The 23,761-nt window shown below is 48.7% G+C and overlaps 1 protein-coding gene across 7 annotated transcripts in view; it reads right to left on the reverse strand.

Annotated features, from left to right (window-relative positions):
• The window catches only part of dop1a (DOP1 leucine zipper like protein A), a 431,858-nt gene that overhangs the window by 380,014 nt on the left and 28,083 nt on the right, over window positions 1-23,761 (reverse strand). For 6 of the 7 annotated variants that reach the window (XM_072502754.1, XM_072502737.1, XM_072502731.1 and 3 more), the window contains exon 2: window positions 7,686-7,868. The exons of the other annotated variant lie outside the window; for it this stretch is intronic. In XM_072502754.1, the coding sequence (XP_072358855.1) occupies window positions 7,686-7,868 (183 nt within the window). The remainder of the gene's footprint in view (window positions 1-7,685; window positions 7,869-23,761) is intronic. 7 annotated transcript variants of the gene reach the window in all.

The following is a 23,761-nucleotide window of genomic DNA, read 5'->3' on the forward strand; positions in this document are numbered from 1 at the left end:
GAGTTATTGCCCAGCATCCCAATCAGACCGTGATGCCTGGACACTGATCCTGAACACTGCAAAACGCAACACCACGGACGCAGCGGCCAACATTTGGACACCGAGGGACTGGACCCCAGCATCGGGGACATTGTGGCGGCCAAAGGGTGGGTGTGTGCACAGGGGGGTGCCAGCGCCCAGCCCAGGTAATGTTACGTGCAGGTGCCTGGGTACAGGGTGTGGGGTCCGGTGAGCAGATGCCCCTGCTGCGGGCAGGGGTGCGTGGGCAGCCCATGTCAGATGGGAGGGGGTGTGCAGGGGGAAGCAATGGGGAATGGAGGGACCTGGGGTGGAAGACACCACTGGTTGTCAGTCTCATGCCCTCTCCAATTCCTTACAGATATTACACGGAATGGATGATATCTTCGACCCCGCGGAAGCTGCCCTACTGGGGCTGCTGGAAGACCAGGCAGCTAGACTCCGGAGAAGGCAGCGGCAGTAGCGTCAATAGAGGCTCGAGGTGGCGGCCTCATCCCTCACCCCAAGGACTCGATTGCCCATCAGGTCAGGCAGGGACCCAGAGCGGAGGCCCGCGACAGCCCAAGCTGTACAGGTGTCACTGGTCTTTTGAACAGATGCTGGTCAGCATTTCCACAGGAGGCACCGTCTCAACAAGGGGATGGTGCGGCACCCATGCCATGCCCTTGCAAACTTCGGACAACGTAGTGGAGGAGGGTACCCACTCCTAGTGGCTGTCGAGGACATCGCAGCCCTGAACGTCTATACCTCAGGATTGTTCCAGGGCTCGAGCGAGGACTTTAGTGACACCTCACAAGCTATAGCCCACAGGTGCGGCCCATGAGGTCACGGATGTCCTGTTTACCCAGGCAGCGAACTATATAAACTTTGACATATACCAGGCCCAACAGGATGCCTGGGCAGCAGGATTCTCCACCATTGCTGGGGTGTCCGAGGCCCAGGGGTAGTGGATGGCACGCATGTCACCTTGCGCTCACCGGGCTGTCTGAGGGCCCTACATTAACAGGAAGGGGTTCCACTCCCTGAACGTCCAGATTGTGTATGGCTACCACATGAAGACCATGCACTTGTGCGCACACTTCCCAGGGAGTGTGCACAACAGCTACATCCTGGGGCAGTCGTACATCACTGGATTCTTTGAGGACCACTCCAGGATGGCTGGTTGGTTCTTGGGGGACAAGGAGTACACCGCTGATGACCTGGCTAATGATGCCAATCCGGAGGTTGGTGACCAATGCGGAGACCCGATACAACAAAGCCCATGCGGCCAGTGTCATTGAGGGTTGCATCGGATTCCTCATAATGCGATTCCGATGCCTCGACCGCTCTGGTGGTGCACTGCAGTACACCGCCCGGAGGGTCACCCGCTTTGTGGTCCGCTGTGCCCTCCACAACCAGGCACAGCAGTGGGGTGACATGCTGGAGGTAGAGGGGGATGAACATGTGATCACCTCCGAGGAGGTCAACGAGATGGTGCCGACCAGAAAGGACTGAAGGGCGAGCCCGGGAAGGAACCACAGGACAATCCGTAGGATGGAGGACAGGCGGTAGCAGCGAGGGTCTGGCAGACCGGAGGGCCAGGGAGGTGCTCATCCTCACCCACATCATATAGGACAGGGACCCGCCCATCATTCCCCCCACCCCTCACCTTTCACTCCTTCTTCCCACTTCCCACCCCCCCATCACTCTGCCTTTGCTCCCGTCCTCTCTTCCCCTCCCCCCCGGCTCTTCCTTCCCCATCCCTTTCCTCCACTTTCCCCCATTCCTCTCCCCATCCCCCACCACCCTGTCCCACCTTCCCAGGGTTTGTGTAACATCACACCAAAAGTTTTTTACTGCTATACATATGGGTCCCCCAACTGCCCCAAACCCCGATGTTCCTGCCCCACCTCCCCCCCCCCCCCCCCACCCCATCGCATCCTCCCCCACTTACCCCCTCCGTGATCCTTGGCCTGTTTAGCCATCCGTGCTCTCTCTACTGCTGCGCCTAGGTGTGTCCTCAGGATGCACATCAGAGGTGAAGGTATCCTGCTGCTTGCTGCTTACCGTGTCCCATGGACTTCAATGCCCTTGGTGGAAAACTTTGACATATACCAGGCCCAACAGATATCCTGGGACCGGAGGGCCCCAGCCCACTTGCCGCCACCACATGCCCCGGCATGCCACCATTCCGGGTGTTGACTTTGGGACGCGCCATTGTCAGGGCATGGGTCTAGTGGGTGCTGGTGACTGTCTTCGCCACTCCATAGGGTGGCTCCAGGTTGGCACCCATCATCCCTCCTCCCAGTCAGTGCCCATAGGGCCCTGGGGTTCACCTTGGGATGGAGGATCAGCTGGATCAAGCCTCGACTTGCCCAGCGTCATCTGACTCTGCCAGTCCTGGCAGTTCCCCAATGTCTGTAACACAGTTTGATGTCCTCTGCGATGCTCCTCAGTGACTATGAAATGCTCTGGAACGCACAGGCAATGCCCACCTGCAAGGGGATCGGACATGACCTCGAGGGCCCCGGCAATGCCCACTTGAGACTGGGACATGCTCCGCAGCGACTCATCAAGGTCCACCTGGGACATGTCCCCCAGTGACTGGGGCACGTTGTTGAGGCGCTCAGCCATGGCTGCCACTGACCGAGCCACGCCTTGGACAACTCCACTAATGCTACCGACGGCGTGCACCAGGCTCTCCACTCCATCCTAGCAGAGTTGGCCTTGGTGCCACACATTGCCAGCGCCATCTCCTGCACCTGTAGCCTCCAATTGGCTATGGACCTGCTGGAGTGTCACTGACATCTCCCTCTGAATACTACGGCCACACCCTAGCGTCTGCATCAGCTCCAGGTAAACCTGGTCCAGAGGCTCAGCATCTGACTGGGACACAGCTGAGTCCTGGGATCCAGCAGACCTCCGACTGCTGTCTCGCCTGGGTGTTCCTGCCTCCACCTGATGTACATCAGCGACCTTGTGGTGCTCACCAGAATGTGCTCCAGAAGCCTGACCACTACTGTGGTGTGTGTCTGTGTGCTGCTGGAGGGTGGGGATGACAGCTGTGCCGTGAATACGGTGGTCTCCTTGGAACTCCCCTCTGAGTTATTCTCATGGGAGGCAAGTGGAGGGACCACCCTGGCTGGCCCGGCACCATCGGATGATGATTTTGCGGGAGAATAGACATGTGGTCAGTGGGAGGAGCAGGTCATTCAGTATGGCATTAACAATTCACGTGTGACAGGACATCTGGGTGTGGGCTGGTGGAATCTCACCTCTGCACCATACGTCAACCTCAACGTCGGTGACAGATTCTGTCCTCAGCCACCTCCACAACCTCCTGGGCCCGTTCCTCGTTGGGGTGAGGACTCTGATGTCTGGCACCCCGACACCCGTCTGAGCTCTCTCCAGAGGGAGCATCATGAGCTGCACTTGCCGTTCATTATGAGGGTGGTGGGTTCCATGGGGTAGTATTGGTGGGGGAGGGGGGGGGGTTGCACGGCTGAATATCGGTTGGCCAGCGCTCAGAAAGGTACTCTAAGGCGGTGCCAGGTCCATGCTCATTGGGGGGGGGGGGGGTCCTGGGGTGGCGGTGCCAGGGGCCGATGCCAACCCACCCATGCGGCCCTGCGGAGGTCATTGACTTTCCTACGGCACTGGATTACAGTCCTCCTGGTGACCCTCCCCAAATTGATGGCCGACTCCACTTCCTCCCAAGCGGCACTGGTTTCCCTGTGGTTGACCGTCCGAGACCCTCGGGGGGAACAGGGCATCCCGTCTGTTTTTGACCACGTCCAACAGTCGGGCCGGGTCGTGGGGCTGGTCTCCTCGGTGGCATGGCTGCAAACGGTGTGGGGTTGGCCGTGCTGGAGCAGTTTAAGTGCTGCTCTCCCTTGTCAGCAGAGGGCTGGTGTGTGCAGCCCCAGTGAATCAGCCTGCAGGACAGTCATTTGCGGCGTGAAGTCCGTGGGGCCTCGTTAAGTGGTCCAATTAATGTTTTATAGAGGTGGCGGCCTCCCCAGGCTGAGAGTTGGGATACTCGCCGAAGTTCCGCTCGCTGCCGCACTTAGGAACTTTTCCATTAAAACACGTCCGTAATGTACCCAGCCACTTGTGTTTTTTGAAAATAATTTATTCAAGGCATTTTCATATGAACGAACAAAAGCAGAAGAACAATCAAACAACATTATAAAGAACCAACACCCACTCCCACCCGCTCGCCTAATACCACCCTCCCCCCCCTCCCCCCCCCCCCCCCCAACCCTCCTTAAAGAAATCAATAAATGGCTTCCATCCACTGACCCCCTCAGGACAGACTTCACCTTCTCCTGCCTCAAGAATTCCGCCAGATGTGCTCAATCAAACCCCCACTTTCGGTGGCTCCGAGTCTTGCCACCCGAGTAAAATCTGTGTCCGGGCTATCAGGGAGGAAAAGGCCAAGACATCGGCCTCTCTCACCCCATGGACTTCCAGATCTTCCGACATCCCGAATATCGCCACCTCTGGACTCGGGACCACCCCAGAATCTTGGTATTCACCCTCCGTGAGGCCTCTGCCCACATCTCGGCCCTCATCTCCCGTCCCAGCTCCTTCTCCCACTTGCGTTTTATGCCGCCCACCAGAGTCCCTTCCCAATCCCTCAACTCCTTATAGACATCAGACACCTTCTCCTCCCCTATTCCGTCACTTGACAGCAGCCTATCTTGCAAACGCAGGGACGGCAGGCCATGAAAGGACGGCACCTTTCTCCTTACAAAATCCTGGATCTGCAGGTACCCAAGACCATTCCCCTGGTCAGCTCGTACTCTTCCTCCAGGTCCTCCAACCTCGCAAATTTGCCCCGTATGAACAGATCACCAAATCGCTCAATCCCTACTTGCATCCGGCGCAACCTATGGTTGTCGCAGATCAGTGCTGACACCGAGGCACCCTTCAGACCCAAATGCTGCCTCCACTGTCCCCACACCTTTAGGGACGACACCACCACTGGGCTCATGGAGTACCTGGCCGGCGAGAACGACGGCAGCGCCGACAACAAAGCCCTCAAACTCGTTCCCCTACACGATGCCAGCTCCATCCGACCCCACCCAGACCACTCCCCCATGACCCATTTCCTACCATACTGATATTTGCCACCCCATAGTGTTTGGTAGAGGAAGCCCCCCCACAGAAACATTGGCAGCACCGTCATTTTCACTGTCTGCACCCATCCTACCAACGACAACGGCGCAGCACATCCCACCTCTTGAAATTCACTTCCATCTCCTCCACCAGCCTAGCCAGGTTCAACTTGTGCAGCTGCACCAAACCCCGAGTCACCTGGGTACCCAACTATCTAAAGCTCACTCACACCACCCTGAACAGCAGCTCCTCTGACCTCCTCTCTTGCCCTTTGGTCTCAATCAGGAACACCTCGCTCTTTCCAATATTCAACTTGCACCCGAAAACCAGGCAAATTCTTCTAAATTCCCCATGATGTCCCCGATACTGCCCAACGTGTCTGAGATATATAACATGCCGTCCGCATACAACGAGACCCTGTGCTCAACGTCCCCCGCTCAATCCCTCTATGCCCTAAGCGCCATTGCCAGAGGCTCTATTGCCAAGGCAAAAAGCAATAGGGAGAGCGGGCACCCCTGCCTCGTCCACCGATACAGCCCAAAATACCCTGAACTCACTTGGTTCGTCCGTACACTTGCGACCGGTGCCTTGTACAGCAAATGGAACCAGTCCACAAACTCCTGCCTGAATCACCCCAACACCTCCAACAGATACTCCTACTCCACCTGATCAAATGCCTTCTCATCATCCATCGCCACCGTTTACTCTACCTCCTGCCCCTCCGAAGGCATCATGATTACGTAAGCAGCCTCCTCATAGTCAACTGCCTCCCCTTCACAAACCCAGATTGATCCTCATCTATCACCCCGAAACGCAGTTCGTGGTTCACGAGGCCAACAGCTTGGTGTCTATATTGAGTAACGACATCGGGCGGTACGATCTGCACTGCTCTGAATCCTTGCCCTTTCTTAATATTAGGGAAATGGAAGCATGCGACAATGTGGCGCGCGGGGGGGGGGGCATAACTGCCCCACCGTCTTCCCCTTGGACACTAGCCCAAGGTCCATCTGGAGCATCTACCTCTCCTTCAACAGCCCTGTCTCCGGGGCCTCCGAATACTCAAAATACTACCAGCCTTGCCATCTCCACCCCCTCTGCTTTCTCCCTGTGTGCCCGAATTGAGATAAACTCCTCCTTGACCCAGTTGAACCCAGCCCTCCTCTTCGCCAGTTCTGTTCCCAGGTCCTGATACACCCTCAGCTTGTTCTCTTCCCAGGTACATTTCATGGTCTGCCTCGCCCATCAAAGAATCTTCTCCTTGTCCAGAAAGCGGTGCAACCGCTCCACCTTCGCCATCAACGGCTCACCCGCCAGCGGCCTCATCAGCACCCTGTGCGTGTCCACCTCCAGTGGCCAGTCATAGGCCCCATCCCCCATCAATCTCTCTAGCATCTTAGCCACGTACATGCTGGTCTCTGCACCTTCTGGCATCCCAATGATCCTGAGATTGTCGTCTTCTGGAGCGATTCTCCAGATCCTCCACTTTCTCCTTCAGCCTCTTTTGGGTCTCCCACATCTCAGCTACCAACGAGGCCAATTGCTCCTCATGCTCCCCCCATCGCCTCCTCCAATTTCTGGATCACCCGACCCTGGGACTCCAGCCTCTGCTCCACTGTCTCGCTCCCTGACTTAATCAGCTCCACAACCTTGGCCAGATCTTCCAGGGCTTCTTTCCTCTGCTGGCAAAACTTTGAATTAAGGAACTCTATCAACTGCTTTGTTGACCACTGGACTGGCAGAGCAGCCCCCTTGCCCTCCGCCATCTTATCCTGTGGCACACCACAAAGACTCTCCTGCTCCAGCAGCTCTTTCCTTCTTGCCCCACTCCGAGTCCGTGGATCCATCCACCAGCCACACCAGCGGAGTAAAACCTTCCCCAGGCCCTCCTGTACCTTTTGCACTCAAATACCTCGCCCTTCGGGCAGGGAAAAGACCGAAAAATAATCTGCCTTGAGCCATCAAATGTGCGACTGCTCACTCCATGGTGGCCACCGGAAGTCGTACCCAACCACTTCTAATTCACTAACATAAACTGAATTTCTAATTCAAGTATGCATTCTCCCCAAATTATTCTTAACCATTTAGAAAATCTCTTCACTGTGGTGTCATCAACATACTTTTGGTTGACCCAGATTATAATTGTGTTACACCCTTGGCAAATTGCGAAGTAAACAAACTAGCTCAAGTAATATTCTGAGCCAACCACAACAATCCTTTTTAATCCTGATTAACATTTATAGTAAAACTGTACAGGCCACTCTGGTAAACCCAACCATGGTTTAAATACTAGCCTCCGAGATGAGGAATAGATCATGTAGAAATATTGGTAAGTGTCCAATGAAAAAGGTACAAGTTATTTTCAGAACAAAGTGGTGAAGCAAGTCAATTAGCAGAATTCAAAAGCTCTCTAGCATGCAGAGAATATGAACACGCAAAAAGTGGATGACTTACTGTACAATATTTTAACATACATCAAGGTCAAGTCATGTTAGGTACAAAGCAGTAAATATCCCCTTCTTTACAGCTCACTCAAATCGATTGTAGGAATTCCCATTTTCTGCAATTACCTTGTTAAGTTTACCCAGTGCTGATATTAGATCTGCCCATTCACTGGAATACTCGAAGCTTTTCAGTGCTTTATCCACCGCTGCTATGTAATTTCTGTACTTGGAGTCACCCAGTAACTCCAGTTCCTCCGTGTTCATCCTCTTTAAACATGTAGCTGATGGCCAAACCCAAAGATCATTTACCTGTAATAGTTTTTTAAAAATTCAGTCTCAAATGAGATGCAAAGAGAAAATAAAATCACAATTTTATAAATACTGCAAGAAAAACCCAGGTTTAAATTTATTACAGGATGTTAGAAAATGAGACACGAAGATAACAGCTGGTTATTACAATAAATGCCTCATTTAGTGCTATATTCTCCCTCCCCCGGCATACAAAAAATTAGCAAGTCTCGAACGCAATTCGAAAGGAGGCGGTTGCCGAGTGGTCGTGAGCGTGTGGTGAGCACTCACACGGGAAAGAGGGTGATTGGTTAATTTTGGGCAGACAAATATCTTTTTGCAAAGTAGGAGTTTTATATCTATATAGACCGTCAACGTTTAGAGGGAAATCTTAACCCCCATTCAGAGAACTGTACCACAAGATTTACGTTTTCATACAAAAACGAAGATTATATATAAAAATAAAAATAATTAAGCAATGCAAGAACTATTAATTCCTCACTACTTACCCTAGGAACTTAAAACCTAGGTCTATTTTTTGTGCTGCCCCCCCACCCTTCAAATTCTCTTCAAAACCTCATGACCATGAACTTCTCAGCACAAACTGAGGGGTGGCATGGTGGTTACCACTGCAGCCTCACGGCGCCAAGGACCCGGGTTCAATTCCGGCCTAGGGTGGCTACGTGGAGTTTGCACTTTCACCCCATGTCTGCGTGGGTTTCCTCTCACAGTCCAAAGATTAGGTGGATTGGCCATGCTAAATTAACCCTTAGTGTCCAAAGCTGTGCAGATGGGATGGGGTTACAGGGAGTGTAAAGGGGAGTGGGGCCTGGGTGGTGTGCTCTTTCGGAGGGTCGGTGCAGACTCGATGGGCTGAATGTCCTCCATCTGCACTGTAGGGATTCTATGATTCTCATTCTGATTAAACTTAGGCTTCACTTGGGGCGGCATGGTGGTTAGCACTGCTGCCTCACAGCACCAGGGACCACACTGTGTGTGGAGTTTGCACTTTCACCCCGTGTCTGCGTGGGCTTCCTTCGGGTGATCCGGTTTCCTCTCACAGTCGAAAGACGTGCGGGTTAGATGGATTGGCCATGCCAAATTGTCCCTTTGTATCCAGGGATGTGTAGGTTAGATTAGGGGGTTATAGGAATAGAGCGGGGAACTGGGCTGGGTGGAGTACTCTTTCAGAGGCTCGGTGCAGGCTCGATGGGCCGAATGGCCTCCTTCTGCATGGTCTGTGCGGAGTCTGCAAATCCTCCCCGTGTGTGCGTGGGTTTCCTCCAGGTGCTCCGGTTTCCTCCCACAGTCCAAAGATGTGTAGGTTAGGCGGATTGGCCATGATAAATTGCCCTTAGTGTCCAAAATTGCCCTTAGTGTTGGGTGGGGTTACTGGGTTATGGGGATAGGGTGGCGGTGTTGGCCTTGGATAGGATGCTCTTTCCAAGAGCCGGTGCAGACTCGATGGGCCGAATGGCCTCCTTCTGCACTGTAAATTCTATGATAATCTATGATGAATTCTATGATTTTATTCTGTGATTCATTGCATTCTTTTAAATATCTGGCCCCTACTGCCAATGGCCTTTTAGGCTCCCATCACCTCTGCATAGTTGCTGGTCCTACAGCTGATTCCCAGTCCTGGCAGATGTTTCCTCTCTGCTTCTTCCACACTGACTTCTTCCAAGCTAACTGCCTGCTACCACTGTAGATGTCTGCCTCTAGCTTATAGCTAGTGAAATTTTTCAGCATTTGTTCTCCCCAGCTTCCAAGCTCCACAATATCAAATTGGGGCAGTGCCCAAAGATGCTCTGGGGAACCGCTCTTGGAACTTCGCAGGGCAAGTTATCAAGGCAACCACTCCCCCCCCCCCCCTCCCCGAATATCACACCACCACCGCCGAGGGGTCTTGCTCCCAGTTCCCTAAACCAGCCCCCACAATTCTTCCTCCTTTCGGCCCGGCCCCACGACTGTCCCATCACCCTCTCCCACAACTATCCCTCTCCCACAACCATCCCTCTCCCACAACCATCCCTCTCCCACAACCATCCCTCTCCCACAACCATCCCTCTCCCACAACCATCCCTCTCCCACAACCATCCCTCTCCCACAACCATCCCTCTCCCACAACCATCCCTCTCCCACAACCATCCCTCTCCCACAACCATCCCTCTCCCACAACCATCCCTCTCCCACAACCAACCCTCTCCCACAACCAACCCTCTCCCACAACCAACCCTCTCCCACAACCAACCCTCTCCCACAACCAACCCTCTCCCACAACCAACCCTCTCCCACAACCAACCCTCTCCCACAACCAACCCTCTCCCACAACCAACCCTCTCCCACAACCAACCCTCTCCCACAACCAACCCTCTCCCACAACCAACCCTCTCCCACAACCAACCCTCTCCCACAACCAACCCTCTCCCACAACCAACCCTCTCCCACAACCAACCCTCTCCCACAACCAACCCTCTCCCACAACCAACCCTCTCCCACAACCAACCCTCTCCCACAACCAACCCTCTCCCACAACCAACCCTCTCCCACAACCAACCCTCTCCCACAACCAACCCTCTCCCACAACCAACCCTCTCCCACAACCAACCCTCTCCCACAACCAACCCTCTCCCACAACCAACCCTCTCCCACAACCAACCCTCTCCCACAACCAACCCTCTCCCACAACCAACCCTCTCCCACAACCAACCCTCTCCCACAACCAACCCTCTCCCACAACCAACCCTCTCCCACAACCAACCCTCTCCCACAACCAACCCTCTCCCACAACCAACCCTCTCCCACAACCAACCCTCTCCCACAACCAACCCTCTCCCACAACCAACCCTCTCCCACAACCAACCCTCTCCCACAACCAACCCTCTCCCACAACCAACCCTCTCCCACAACCAACCCTCTCCCACAACCAACCCTCTCCCACAACCAACCCTCTCCCACAACCAACCCTCTCCCACAACCAACCCTCTCCCACAACCAACCCTCTCCCACAACCAACCCTCTCCCACAACCAACCCTCTCCCACAACCAACCCTCTCCCACAACCAACCCTCTCCCACAACCAACCCTCTCCCACAACCAACCCTCTCCCACAACCAACCCTCTCCCACAACCAACCCTCTCCCACAACCAACCCTCTCCCACAACCAACCCTCTCCCACAACCAACCCTCTCCCACAACCAACCCTCTCCCACAACCAACCCTCTCCCACAACCAACCCTCTCCCACAACCAACCTTCCCCCACAACCAACCCTCCCCCACAACTAACCCTCTCGCCTTCTCCCACAACGATCCCTCTCCCACAACGATCCCTCTCCCACAACGATCCCTCTCCCACAACGATCCCTCTCCCACAACGATCCCTCTCCCACAACGATCCCTCTCCCACACTATCCCTCTCCCACACTATCCCTCTCCCACACTATCCCTCTCCCACACTATCCCTCTCCCATACTATCCCTCTCCCATACTATCCCTCTCCCATACTATCCCTCTCCCATACTATCCCTCTCCCATACTATCCCTCTCCCACAATTATCCCTCTCTCCATCTCCCACAACTATCCCTCTCCCACAACTCTTCCCCCCCCCCCCCCCACAACTCTGCTTCCCTCCCTGGGGCTCATGCTGCCACCCGAGACCCTAGAACCCCACACCCCCATTTGGTTCTCCTAATTCAGTGAGTTGCAGCCTACACCAAGCCAAAAGTGCAACTGCCTTCTGTGAGAAACACCCAGCTAACTGAAACAGAGGAACCGTTTAATCCCCACAGTTCATTTCCATGATGACGTGGCATGCTTGGAGATGTTCTCAAGCAAAGATTCTGTCTGCAACACAACTTTTGATTCTATAACCTATGTGAATAATTTACATCTCTGGAGTTTTACAACCCTATCCCCAGACTTTCTGTCACTATCACAGAACTCCCTTGTTGACCAACTGCCTTTAACTTATTTTCATCTTGCAACTACATACTTCAATAAAAGATTTAAATGATGCAAGTGGAGAGCTTCTGGCTCTGTTGCAAATTCAACAGTAGGTTGATTAATCTTCGATTTTACACCTCTTCCTCTAATCTTGGAAGATAAATATAGGTTAGCTTTTAAAGGTAATTAACTCTGCCCTTGTTTGAACTGCCAATACATTAGATGGCATACCAGTTACTTAACCAAGTATTTACAACTATCCTCTATACAACACCAATTCCTAAACCGATATCCTAAAAAGTATGAATTATGAACTGGATATTGACAATATCTAATGGAAACTCACTGTTTGGTCATCAGGAAAATAAATAGATGTTAACTCATATTGCCTTTACTCCATTTACACAGGGATCAACATGTATATTGGATATTATTTTCTCGCTTTCAATTAAATTCATATATTTATTTCTTAATCAGTTATGATATTCTCAAATATACAATGATATCCCTTTCAAACAAATTCCAACATGCTGAGTTGTCTTCTGAAGAGAGGTTCCGGGGTTGGGCCTAAATTCATTGGCGTTCGGAAGAGTGAGAGGTTACCTTATAGAAACATAAAAGATTTTGTGGGGGTTTGACAGGGTGGATGTTTTGAGGATGTGGGGGAAATAACAAACTGAGGGGCACAGTTTCAGAAAATGGAGGTGAGAAGGGGTTATAAACATACAAATTAGGAGAAGTTGGCCATTCGGCCCCTCGAGCCTGCTCCACCATTGTTCAGTATGATTTGTGACTCCTCAGATACATCATTTTCTTCATAGAGCTTGGCAAACAATCAGTTGAGTCAGCCACAGTAGTATATCTAAAACGTTCTATATGAGTTAAGGTAAAGGTAAAGTTGTCATAGTTCCAGATGACCACAGGCTGCTTTCCCCTTTGAGAGACAGCTGACTGTTGGTGATTTAACCTGAGGGTCACCACACCTCAGGCAAGGGGCAAGGTTGAGAAGGCGGGGCCTTTATGAGGATACTCAGCCGGTACGAGAATTGAACCCGCACCGCTGGCCTTACTCTTCATCACGAACTAGCTGTCAAGCCAAGTGAGCTCAACCGAACCCCAACTCTATTAGAGTAAAATGAATAGAACAGATCAAAACAGGGGCGGCATGGTAGCACAGTGGTTAACAAAGTTGCTTCGCAGCTCCAGGGTCCCAGGTTCGATTCCTGGCTTGGGTCACTGACTGTGTGGAGTTTGCACGCTCCCCCCGTGTCTGTGTGGGTTTCCTCCGGGTGCTCCGGTTTCCTCCCACAGTCCAAATATGTGCAGGTTAGGTGGATTGGCCATGGTAAATTGCCCTTAGTGTCCAAAAAGGTTAGGTGGGGTTACTGGGGATACGGTGGAAGTGTGGTCTTAGGTAGGGTGCTCTTTTCAAGGGCTTGGTGGACTTGATGGGGCGAATGGCACTGTAAATTCTAAATTCTATGACCTTATTCATCAGTTCGTTTTAGTCACAATAGATCCATAACGTCTGGAACAAGTTGCACATTTGTGGAAATTTTTAAATAATTTGTTCAGATGTGAATTACATGAATCGCATGAATAAAATCCTGGTCAATACATACTTAAGCTTGTTAATGATCAAAAGTCCAGGACTTGGCATCACAGTGGTTAGCATGCTGCCTCACAGCTCCAGGGACCTGGGTTCAATTCCGGCCTCAGGCGATTGTATGGAGTTTGCACGTTCTCCCTGTGTCTGCGTGGGGTTCCTCTGGGTGCCCTGGTTTCCTCCCACATCCAAAGATGTACAGATTAGGTGGACTGGCCAAGCTAAATTGCCCCATAGTGTCCAAATGGTTAGGTCAGGTTACAGGGATAGGGTGGAGGCCTGGGCTTAAGTAGGGTGCTCTTTCCAAGGGCCGGTGCAGGCTCGATAGGCCGAATGGCCTCCTTGTGCACGGTAAATTCTATGATTCTATGACTGCTTACAGCTGTATTTTTGTGAAGAAATCTCTTCTGTACAGCTTTTCATTTTCTTGTTAACTTATTGATGCATCAATGCTTCTATAAATTTATATCTATATATTGCCCTTCATGATTTCAAGAAGTTCCAAAGTGCTTCACAGCCAATGTTACTTTTGAAACATAGTCATTGGTATAAGGAAAAATGGGATCTGGCTGTGCACAATGCTAAATGCCCAGAAAGGGCGTCCTGTTGCTGACTTCGAATGAAACAAAATCTACACTCTTATCAGAGGTGCTATTCTGCTGTAGCAGCCAAATATAAATTATAAACCTGTTAGAAAAAAGTACTTTGCTTACTAAACCCATTCCTCAACATTAATATTATACACAAAGTGCTGGTAAAGAACATCAAAGCAGTAACAATAGCTATGATAAAATATAAGTCTATGCCGAGTTTATGAATCTAGATGCTAAATTCACAAGCTTTTACCATCTCCAATGTTTGGAATAATAAATATACCCATTTGCAAATCTATACCTGGAAACACGTGACTAAGATTGATTTTAGCCCCCGATCTGAAATCTAAATCAATTTAGATCTTGATTTGTACTCTCAAATTCTATCCAGTTTATTGCGGTCTATCCTACGCCCTTCCTAGCACTGATTTGTACCCAAGAATTTTCCTTCAGCTACTTTGTTATTCAGGAATCCCTGAGGATGGTCACTCCAAAAACCCAAGGTCATACAAAACTGCTGCTTGTATTTTTAAAAATAAATTTAGAGCACCAATTATTTTTTTTCAATTAAGGGGCAATTTAGCGTGGCCAATGCACCTACTACCCTGCGCATTTTATGGGTTGTGGGGGTGATACCCATGCAGACATGGGGAGAATGTGCAAACTCCACAAGGACAGTGACCCGGGGCTGGGATCGAACCTGGGTCCTCAGCGCACGGAGGCAGCAGTGCCAGGCTGCTCGTATTTTAACTTGTGTCAAATCATTCGTCAACTGTACTCTGTGGCTTTCATTGACTTCTAATTCTTATGGGCCTCAACCTTAAAATTCTCATTCTCATGTTCACCTCTATCTGTATTCAATCTGTAACCTTCGCCAGCCCAGAGAACTCTGCATGCCTCGATCTCTGGTCTTTGTCCAGGTCCACTTCCCTCATCTTACCACTGGCAGCAATGCCTTCAGCTTTCACTGGCCAAGCTCTAGAATTCCTTTCCTAAACCTATCATATCTCTCTCCTTCTCCAAGACCCCCTCCTTAAAAACTATTATTTTGATCAAACTTTCTTTAACCTTTTACCCCCTCTCTTTATTTGGTTCAGTGTTAATGTTGTCTGATTATCACCATTGAGGCTTTTTGGGGCACTGTACTAATGCTGCTATATACATGCAAATTGTAAATACATAAAAATAAAAAAAATAAAAGGCTTCACAGGTTTATTTCTAAATTAGCTAATATTTCTACAATGAGCACAGGGCAGCTATGTGCGTAGGGGAGGCAACTCAATAGAAAATCATTCTGAAGAGGTTTCGGGAACAGTGAAACATTTAGGAAGCCAGTCGAAGGCAGGAGCTCCCCAGCTCCAAGTAGTTCAATAGAGTTTTTAATGAGGCTAATCGAACAGCTTTGAGGTCTCCAACAATGGGGAGTGAATTGAAACACAAGGTAAATACTATATGCAGCAATTTTTATGGACTATTAAAAAGTCCTTTTGTACACTGAACACAGCTGAGTGTACTTATGTAGCCAGACTTTCATCCTGCAGCCAATATGCAAGGACAGAGAGCATTTCTAATGGGACTGTATTTTAGAACATAGAAAAAATACAGCACCGAACAGGCCCTTCGGCCCACGATGTTGTGCCGAACCTTTGTCCTAGATTAAGAACAAATTAATCTACACCCCATCATTCTACCGCAATCCATGTACCTGTCCAATAGCCGCTTGAAGGTCCCTAATGTTTCTGACTCAACTACTTCCACAGGCAGTGCATTCCATGCCCCTACTACTCTCTGGGTAAAGAACCTACCTCTGACATCCCCCTATACCTTCCACCAATCACCTTAAATTTATGTCCCCTTGTAATGGTTTGTTCCACCCGGGGAAATAGTCTCTGACTGTCTACTCTATCTATTCCCCTGATCATCTTATAAATCTCTATCAAGTCGCCCCTCATCCTTCTCCGTTTTAATGAGAAAAGGCCTAGCACCCTCAACCTTTCCTCGTAAGACCTACTCTCCATTCCAAGCAACATCCTGGTAAATCTCCTTTGCACCTTTTCCAAAGCTTCCACATCCTTCCTAAAATGAGGCAGCCAGAACTGCACACGGTACTCCAAATGTAGCCTTACCAAGATTTTGTACAGCTGCATCATCACCTCACGGCTCTTAAATTCAATCCCTCGGCTAATGAACACTAGCACACCAAAGGCCTTCTTCACAGTTCTATCCACTTGAGTGGCAACTTTCAAAGATCTATGAACATAGACCCCAAGATTTTAATTGTGAGGCATCAAAAGGGTGCACGGTAGCATAGTGGTTAGTACAATTGCTTCACAGCTCCAGGGTCCCAGGTTCGATTCCTGGCTGGATCACTGTCTGTGCGGAGTCTGCACATTCTCCCCGTGTGCGCGTGGGTTTCCTCCGGGTGCTCCGGTTTCCTCCCACAGTCCAAAGATGTGCGGGTTAGGTGGATTGGCCATTCTAAATTGCCCCTAGTGTCCAAAAAATGTTAAGTGGCGGTTACTGGGTTACGGGGAGAGCGTAGATACGTGGGCTTCGGTAGGGTGCTCTTTGTAAGGGCCGGTGCAGACTCGATGGGCTGAATGGCCTCCTTCTGCACTGTAAATTCTATGATTCTATGATTAAAAGATTTTTCAGCATAAAAATAAGTGCTTTTTAAAATGACTTATTCTGAAGGTTTGCTGTAAAATATAATCAGGTATTCTAGCTTTTTAAAAAAAAAATCTAAGGTTCCTTTTTATTAAATGACAACTGAGGGAATCTATTTCAGATTCAGGACATTGTGAGTCAATGGAATTCCGGCTGCCACTATCTTTCTCGATCAGCAGACAAATCAAAAGAAAAATAACCTCAGCATATTTTCTATCCAATTTCTGCTTTGAGTAAACTGAACTCACCAGAGGACTGCGGCTGCCAAGTGGGTTGAATTAACAAACACATTTGGAAGATGACTGAAGAGCATAGACTTTATTAATAGCATGATATTAAGCAAGATTATTTTGGCTTCCGCATACCGACAGGTTCAGTAAACCCTCAGGCTGTTCCACTGATTGAACAGAAAAAAAGAAATTAGAAAAATTAAGCTTTCAAAAAAATATCATTCAAGACGACTGACTAAAGAATCAGAAGCAACATAAGGAAGTGGTTTTTAAGGTTCACAAAAAGTTGGTGTGATCTGGAAGTTGTAGCTTGAACGAGTGATAAAAACAGATTAAACAGTAACATCCAATAGGGAATTGGATAAATACTTGAAGGGATAGTTTGAAGGCTTATGGGGAAAGAGCAGAGGAGTAGAAATAATTAGACAAGCTTTGTTAATCGTATATTAATTGTATGCAGGTGGTGGGGATTAACTGTGGATTCACTTATGCCTCTATAAATGGAAACAGACTAGCCGTGGGGTTGGGTTAGAAGATCCATATTTGAAATATGTATCTTGGTAAACAAATGTGTGTAAAGATCAGCTCCAGTTCCAACCTTCACCAACTGGCATTGATTATAATACAGCTCTATCAAAAAGCCAGCACAGGCACAAAGGTGTTGCCTTGCTCGGATTCTAAAAGTGGACAGCAGATTTTGATTGATGCTGAATATCTTCATCACACATCTCCCGCTCTTCTCTCTCTTGTATCACACACACAATACAGGAAATGAGTGGACAACAGAATCAAATAATCTGAATCTTGAGATGCTTTCTTTTGAAAGGTAATCTTGCACACACCCCAACATGATTTCTCCTCCTAAAGATACTTAATCCTATGATTTCCATCATAGATTCATAGAATTTACAGTGCAGAAGGAGGCCATTCGGCCCATCGAGTCTGCACCGGCTCTTGGAAAGAGCACCCTACCCAAGGTCAACACCGCCACCCTATCCCCATAACCCAGTAACCCCATAACCCAGTAACCCCATAACCAAGTAACCCCACCCAACACTAAGTGCAATTTTGGACACTAAGGGCAATTTATCATGGCCAATCCACCTAACCTGCACATCTTTGGACTGTGGGAGGAAACCGGAGCACCCGGAGGAAACCCACGCACACACGGGGAGGATGTGCAGACTCCGCACAGCCTTTGTTTTCTGCTGACCAACTCTTAAAATGGAGTGCATAATAGCTAACGGCTATTTGAGCATTTACTGTGGTAAGGAAGGCAATGTATTTAATTTACTGTTCCTGATGATCCTGAACACCCATGTCCTCCACTGTACTCACACCAACAGCAAAAAGGAGCGAAGAACGTTAATATTGTATTTGAATCTGACACTAGACAGTCAGGCATTGCCAAGTCAGTCTTACTGCATCCAAAAAGTCTACCACACACTACTCTTGCTGAATCTACCACTATGGCTATCCACCTAAATCAGAAATGTCTACAGTAGCAACACTACTAGTCTAGAAGGGCTTGAGGTTCATAAAGAGGAGGTGTTAGCAATTCTGGAAAGTGTGAAAATAGATAAGTCCCCTGGGCCGGATGGGATTTATCCTACAATTCTCTGGGAAGCTAGGGAGGAGATTGCTGAGCCTTTGGCTTTGATCTTTAAGTCATCTTTGTCTACAGGAATAGTGCCAGAAGACTGGAGGATAGCAAATGTTGTCCCCTTGTTCAAGAAGTGGAGTAGAGACAACCCCGGTAACTGTAGACCAGTGAGCCTTACTTCTGTTGTGGGCAAAATCTTGGAAAGGTTTATAAGAGATAGGATGTATAGTCATCTGGAAAGGAATAATTTGATTAGAGATAGTCAACATGGTTTTGTGAAGGGTAGGTCGTGCCTCACAAACCTTATTGAGTTCTTTGAGAAGGTAACCAAACAGGTGGATGAGGGTAAAGCAGTTGATGTGGTGTTTATGGATTTCAGTAAAACGTTTGATAAGGTTCCCCACGGTAGGCTACTGCAGAAAATACGGAGACATGGGATTCAGGGTGATTTAGCAGTTTGGATCAGAAATTGGCTAGCTGGAAGAAGACAAAGGGTGGTGGTTGATGGGAAATGTTCAGACTGGATACTAGTGGTGTACCACAAGGATCTATTTTGGGGTCACTGCTGTTTGTCATTTTTATAAATGACCTGGAGGGCATAGAAGGATGGGTGAGTAAATTTGCAGATGACACTAAAGTCGGTGGAGTTGTGGACAGTGCGGACGGATGTTACAAGTTACAGAAGGACATAGATAAGCTGCAGCGCTGGGCTGAGAGGTGGCAAATGGAGTTTAATGCAGAAAAGTGTGAGGTGATTAATTTTGGAAGGAATAACAGGAAGACTGAGTACTGGGCTAATGGTAAGATTCTTGGCAGTGTGGATGAGCAGAGAGATCTCGGTGTCCATGTACATAGATCCCTGAAAGTTGCCACCCAGGTTGAGAGGGTTAAGAAGAAAGCGTACGGTGTGTTAGCTTTTATTGGTAGAGGGATTGAGTTTCGGAGCCATGAGGTCATATTGCAGCTGTACAAAACTCTGGTGCGGCCGCATTTAGAGTATTGTGTGCAATTCTGGTCGCCGCATTATAGGAAGGATGTGGAAGCATTGGAAAGGGTGCAGAGGAGATTTACCAGAATGTTGCCTGGTATGGAGGGAAGATTTTATGAGGAAAGGCTGAGGGACTTGAGGCTGTTTTCGTTAGAGAGAAGAAGGTTAAGAGGTGACTTAATTGAGGCATATACGATGATCAGAGGATTGGGTAGGGTGGACAGTGAGAGCCTGCCTCGGATGGTGATGTCTAGCACGAGGGGACATAGCTTTAAATTGAGGGGAGATAGATATAAGACAGATGTCAGAGGTAGGTTCTTTACTCAAGAGTCGTAAGGGTGTGAAATGCCCTGCCTGCAACAGTAGTGGACTCGCCAACACTGAGGGCATTCAAATGGTCATTGGATAGACATATGGACGATAAGGCAATAGTGTAGATGGGCTTTAGAGTGGTTTCACAGGTCGACGCAACATCGAGGGCCAAAGGGCCTGTACTACGCAGTAATGTTCTATGAGGGTGTGCAGAGGAGATTCACTAGGTTGATTCCAGAGTTGAGAGTATTAGTTATCATAGATTATCATAGAATTTACAGTGCAGGAGGCCTTTTGGCCCATCGAGTCTGCACCGGCTCTTGGAAAGAGCACCCTACTTAAACCCATGTGTCCACCCTATCCCCGTAACCCCACCTAACCTTTTTTGGATGAGGAGTGACTAAGTAGACTGGGACTGTACCCATTGGAATTTAGAAGAATTAGGGGGGAATCTTTTGGAAACAAATATAATTATGAAGGGAATAGATGGGATGGAAGCAGGGAGGTTGTTTCCACTGACAGGAGAAACTAGAACTAGAGAGCATAGCTTCAAAATAAGGCGAAGCAGATTTAGGACTGAGTTGAGGAGGAACTTCTTCACCCAAAGGGTCTTGAATCTGTGGAATTCCCTGCCCAGTGAAGCAGTTGAGGCACTCTAAGTGTTTTTATATATAATTTTTTAACAATCTTTTATTGTCACAAGTAGGCTTACATTAACACTGCAATGAAGTTACTGTGAAAAGCCCCTAGTCCCCACATTCCGGCGCCAGTTTGGGTACACAGAGGGAGAATCCAGAATGTCCAAATTACCTAACAGCACATCTTTCAGAACTTGTGGGAGGAAACCAGAGCATCCGGAGGAAACCCACACAGACATAGGGAGAACGTGCAGTGATCCAAGCCAGGAATCGAACCTGGGACCCTGGCACTGTGAAGCAATAGCGCTAACCACTGTGCTACCATGCCGCCCACAAGGCAAAGGCAGATAGATTTTTGAACAGTAAAGGAATAGAAGGTTATGGTGAGCGGGCGGGTATGTGGAACCAAGTCCACAAAAATATCCCCCATGATCTTATTGAATGGCGGAGCAGGCCCGAGGTTCTTGCTCCTCGTTCTTATGCACTGGGGGCCTGCAGGGACTCTTTAGATGCAGACCCCAAGCAGCTCAAGCAATTATAAGTTTCAGCGCAGTTTACAAGCAAGTGCGCATTAAAGTCTTCGAACGCCTGTGCGACCATCGCTTTCCGATCCTTGTCGTAAGTTATGGCCCAATGTCTAAGAGATTGCAGAGGGGAGTTCATTTATTGCAAACTTCTGATCACATCATTTTAGGTCAGTAGGAACATGTCAAATACTTTTGTTTGTGGCTTCAAATATCATTTGTTGTCTACACATAATTTGAGAGGCTGGACAGCAATTACCAAATAGCAATGAAACTTCCAGACAATAGAAGCTTCAAAATCAGATAATCAAACATTGGTATTTTAAAGCATTAACATGCAAACCTGCAAAACATTTCCTTGAAAATATGTTTTCAGATACAAAACAGAAGCATGGAGAAAATTTCCACTTTGATGACAAACTTATAGACTCACAGAAAAGATATTTCAGTGTGTTACAGATTAGTGCAAAAGGAGGAAAATGATTTAAAAATTAAGAGCCAATGCCTAATATACAACTTGCACTTGTATAGCACATTCAATGTGGTAAAATGTTGCACGTCGTTTCATAGGAGCTTTATGAGACAAAATATGCAATTACTTGTTCAAGATTTTTACTGTGCATTTAGAATACCCCAAAGACGCGCTGGAGAATGCCTCTCGGAGGTTCCCAGCTAAAATTTTACCCGGGAATTGTCCAGAAGGACTAACTTCCCCTGGGCAAATGCGCTGGGCTGGGCAGCACGGTAGCATTGTGGATAGCACAATTGCTTCACAGCTCCAGGGTCCCAGGTTCGATTCCCGGCTTGGGTCACTGTCTGTGCGGAGTCTGCACGTTCTCCCCGTGTGTGCGTGGGTTTCCTCCGGATGCTCTGGTTTCCTCCCACAGCCCAAAGATGTGCAGGTTGGGTGGATTGGCCATGCTAAATTGCCCTTAGTGTCTAAAATTGCCCTTAGTGTTGGGTCGGGTTATGGGGCTAGGGTGGAGGTGTGGGCTTGGGTAGGGTGCTCTTTCAAAGAGCCGGTGCAGACCCGATGGGCCGAATGGCCTCCTTCTGCACTGTAAATTCTATGATACTGAGCTACGTTATGAGATATGGGAAAAAGCAATCAAAGGCTTGACCAGAAAAAGGTGAGTGAGGCAGAGAGATGGCGAGGTGTCCGGAGGAAATTCCATGGTCCATGTCTAGCAGCTGCCACTGGTATAAAAAGGAAATTAGAAATGCACAGGGGGGTGGAATTGAAGGAGCACAGGAATTTAGGACGGCTGTGGGGATGTAGAGGTTACAGGGATGGGGAGAAGGAAGGCCATAGGACTTGAACACTGAAGAAAAGAATTAGAATTGAAAAAAAATAAATTTGGAGTACCCAATTATTTTTTTCCAATTAAGGGGCAATTTAGCGTGGCCAATCCACCTACCCTGCACATCTTTCTGTTGTGGGGGCAAAACCGACAGAAACACGGGGAGAATGTACAAACTCTACAGACAGTGACCCAGAGCCAGGGTTGAACCTAGGACCTCCGCGCCGTGAGGCAGCAATGCTAACCACTGCACCACCGTGCTGCCCTGGATTAGAATGTTTTAAATTAAAACATTACAGACCAGAAGCCAATGGAGATCAGCAAACACAGGGGTGAAGGGAACATGGTGTGAGTTACGATACAGGCAACAAAATTGTGGTTGAGTTTTAATTAATGGGAGTGATAATTGGGAATCCAATCTGAAGATATTTGTCATAGGGTTTTTAAGACTGATACTGAAAGCAGGAAACTAGCTCTGGAATTAAGGTAGAAAATTCCAGAAGGCAAGTGACTCTTGAAGATAGAATTTAGGAAGCAGAAGTCAGTGTTGTAGGAATAAATGATATACAGGTGGAGTTCACAAAGGTAGGATGAGACAAAATTATATTAAAAATTTGAAAGGATAAGGATCCCACGGCACATTTCCATGCAATCACAGGTGTAACACCAGCCCCTTTACCTTCTCCCTGCTCACCATCTAAGGACCTAAATACTCTATTTAGGTGAGGCATGCTTCACGTGCACCACCTTCAATCTGGTCTATTGCATTTGCTGCTCCCAATGTGGTCTACTCTACATTGGAGAGACTAAACGGCGACTGCTTTGCTGAACACCTTTGGTCCACCCGCAAGCATGTCCCAGACCTTCATGTCGCTTGCCATTTCAACTCACAGTCATGCTCTCACGTCCACATGTCCGTCCTTGGCCTGCTGCAATGTTCCAGTGAAGCCCAGCGCAAACTGGAGGAACAGCACCTCATCTTCCAATTAGGCAGGTTACAGCCTTCCGGGCTTAACATTAAGTTCAACAACTTCAGACTGTGAACTAACTCCTAAATCTTCACCCCATTTTTATTTATATCAATTCATTTTCCTTGGTTTCCTTGGGTCCCTTGATGGTGTGGACGTATAACGAAGTGCTGGAGAAAGGTGTGCTCCCCCCACGTTTTCACATGCCTCCATCTCACTTATCCTAAAACAGGACTAGGATCCAGAATAATGTTGATCTTATCGTCCGATCTCACTCCTGTGGAATGTAAAACTCCTGGCAAAGATCGTGGCCATGCATTTGAAGGATGTGTGCTGGGTGTGGTTGGAGAGGACCAAACCGGATTCATAAAAGGCAGACTATTAACAACCAATATACAGAGGCCTTTAGATGTAATTTTGATGCCCGCAGGAGGAAGTCAGGTGGAGGTTTTAGTGTCAATGGATGCCGAGAAGGCATTCGACCGAGTGGAATGGGTGTACTTGTTTGACATATTGGGGCACTTTGGGTTTGGACAGGG

This window comes from Scyliorhinus torazame, chromosome 1, assembly GCF_047496885.1.
Source record: "Scyliorhinus torazame isolate Kashiwa2021f chromosome 1, sScyTor2.1, whole genome shotgun sequence".
NCBI lineage: Eukaryota > Metazoa > Chordata > Chondrichthyes > Carcharhiniformes > Scyliorhinidae > Scyliorhinus > Scyliorhinus torazame.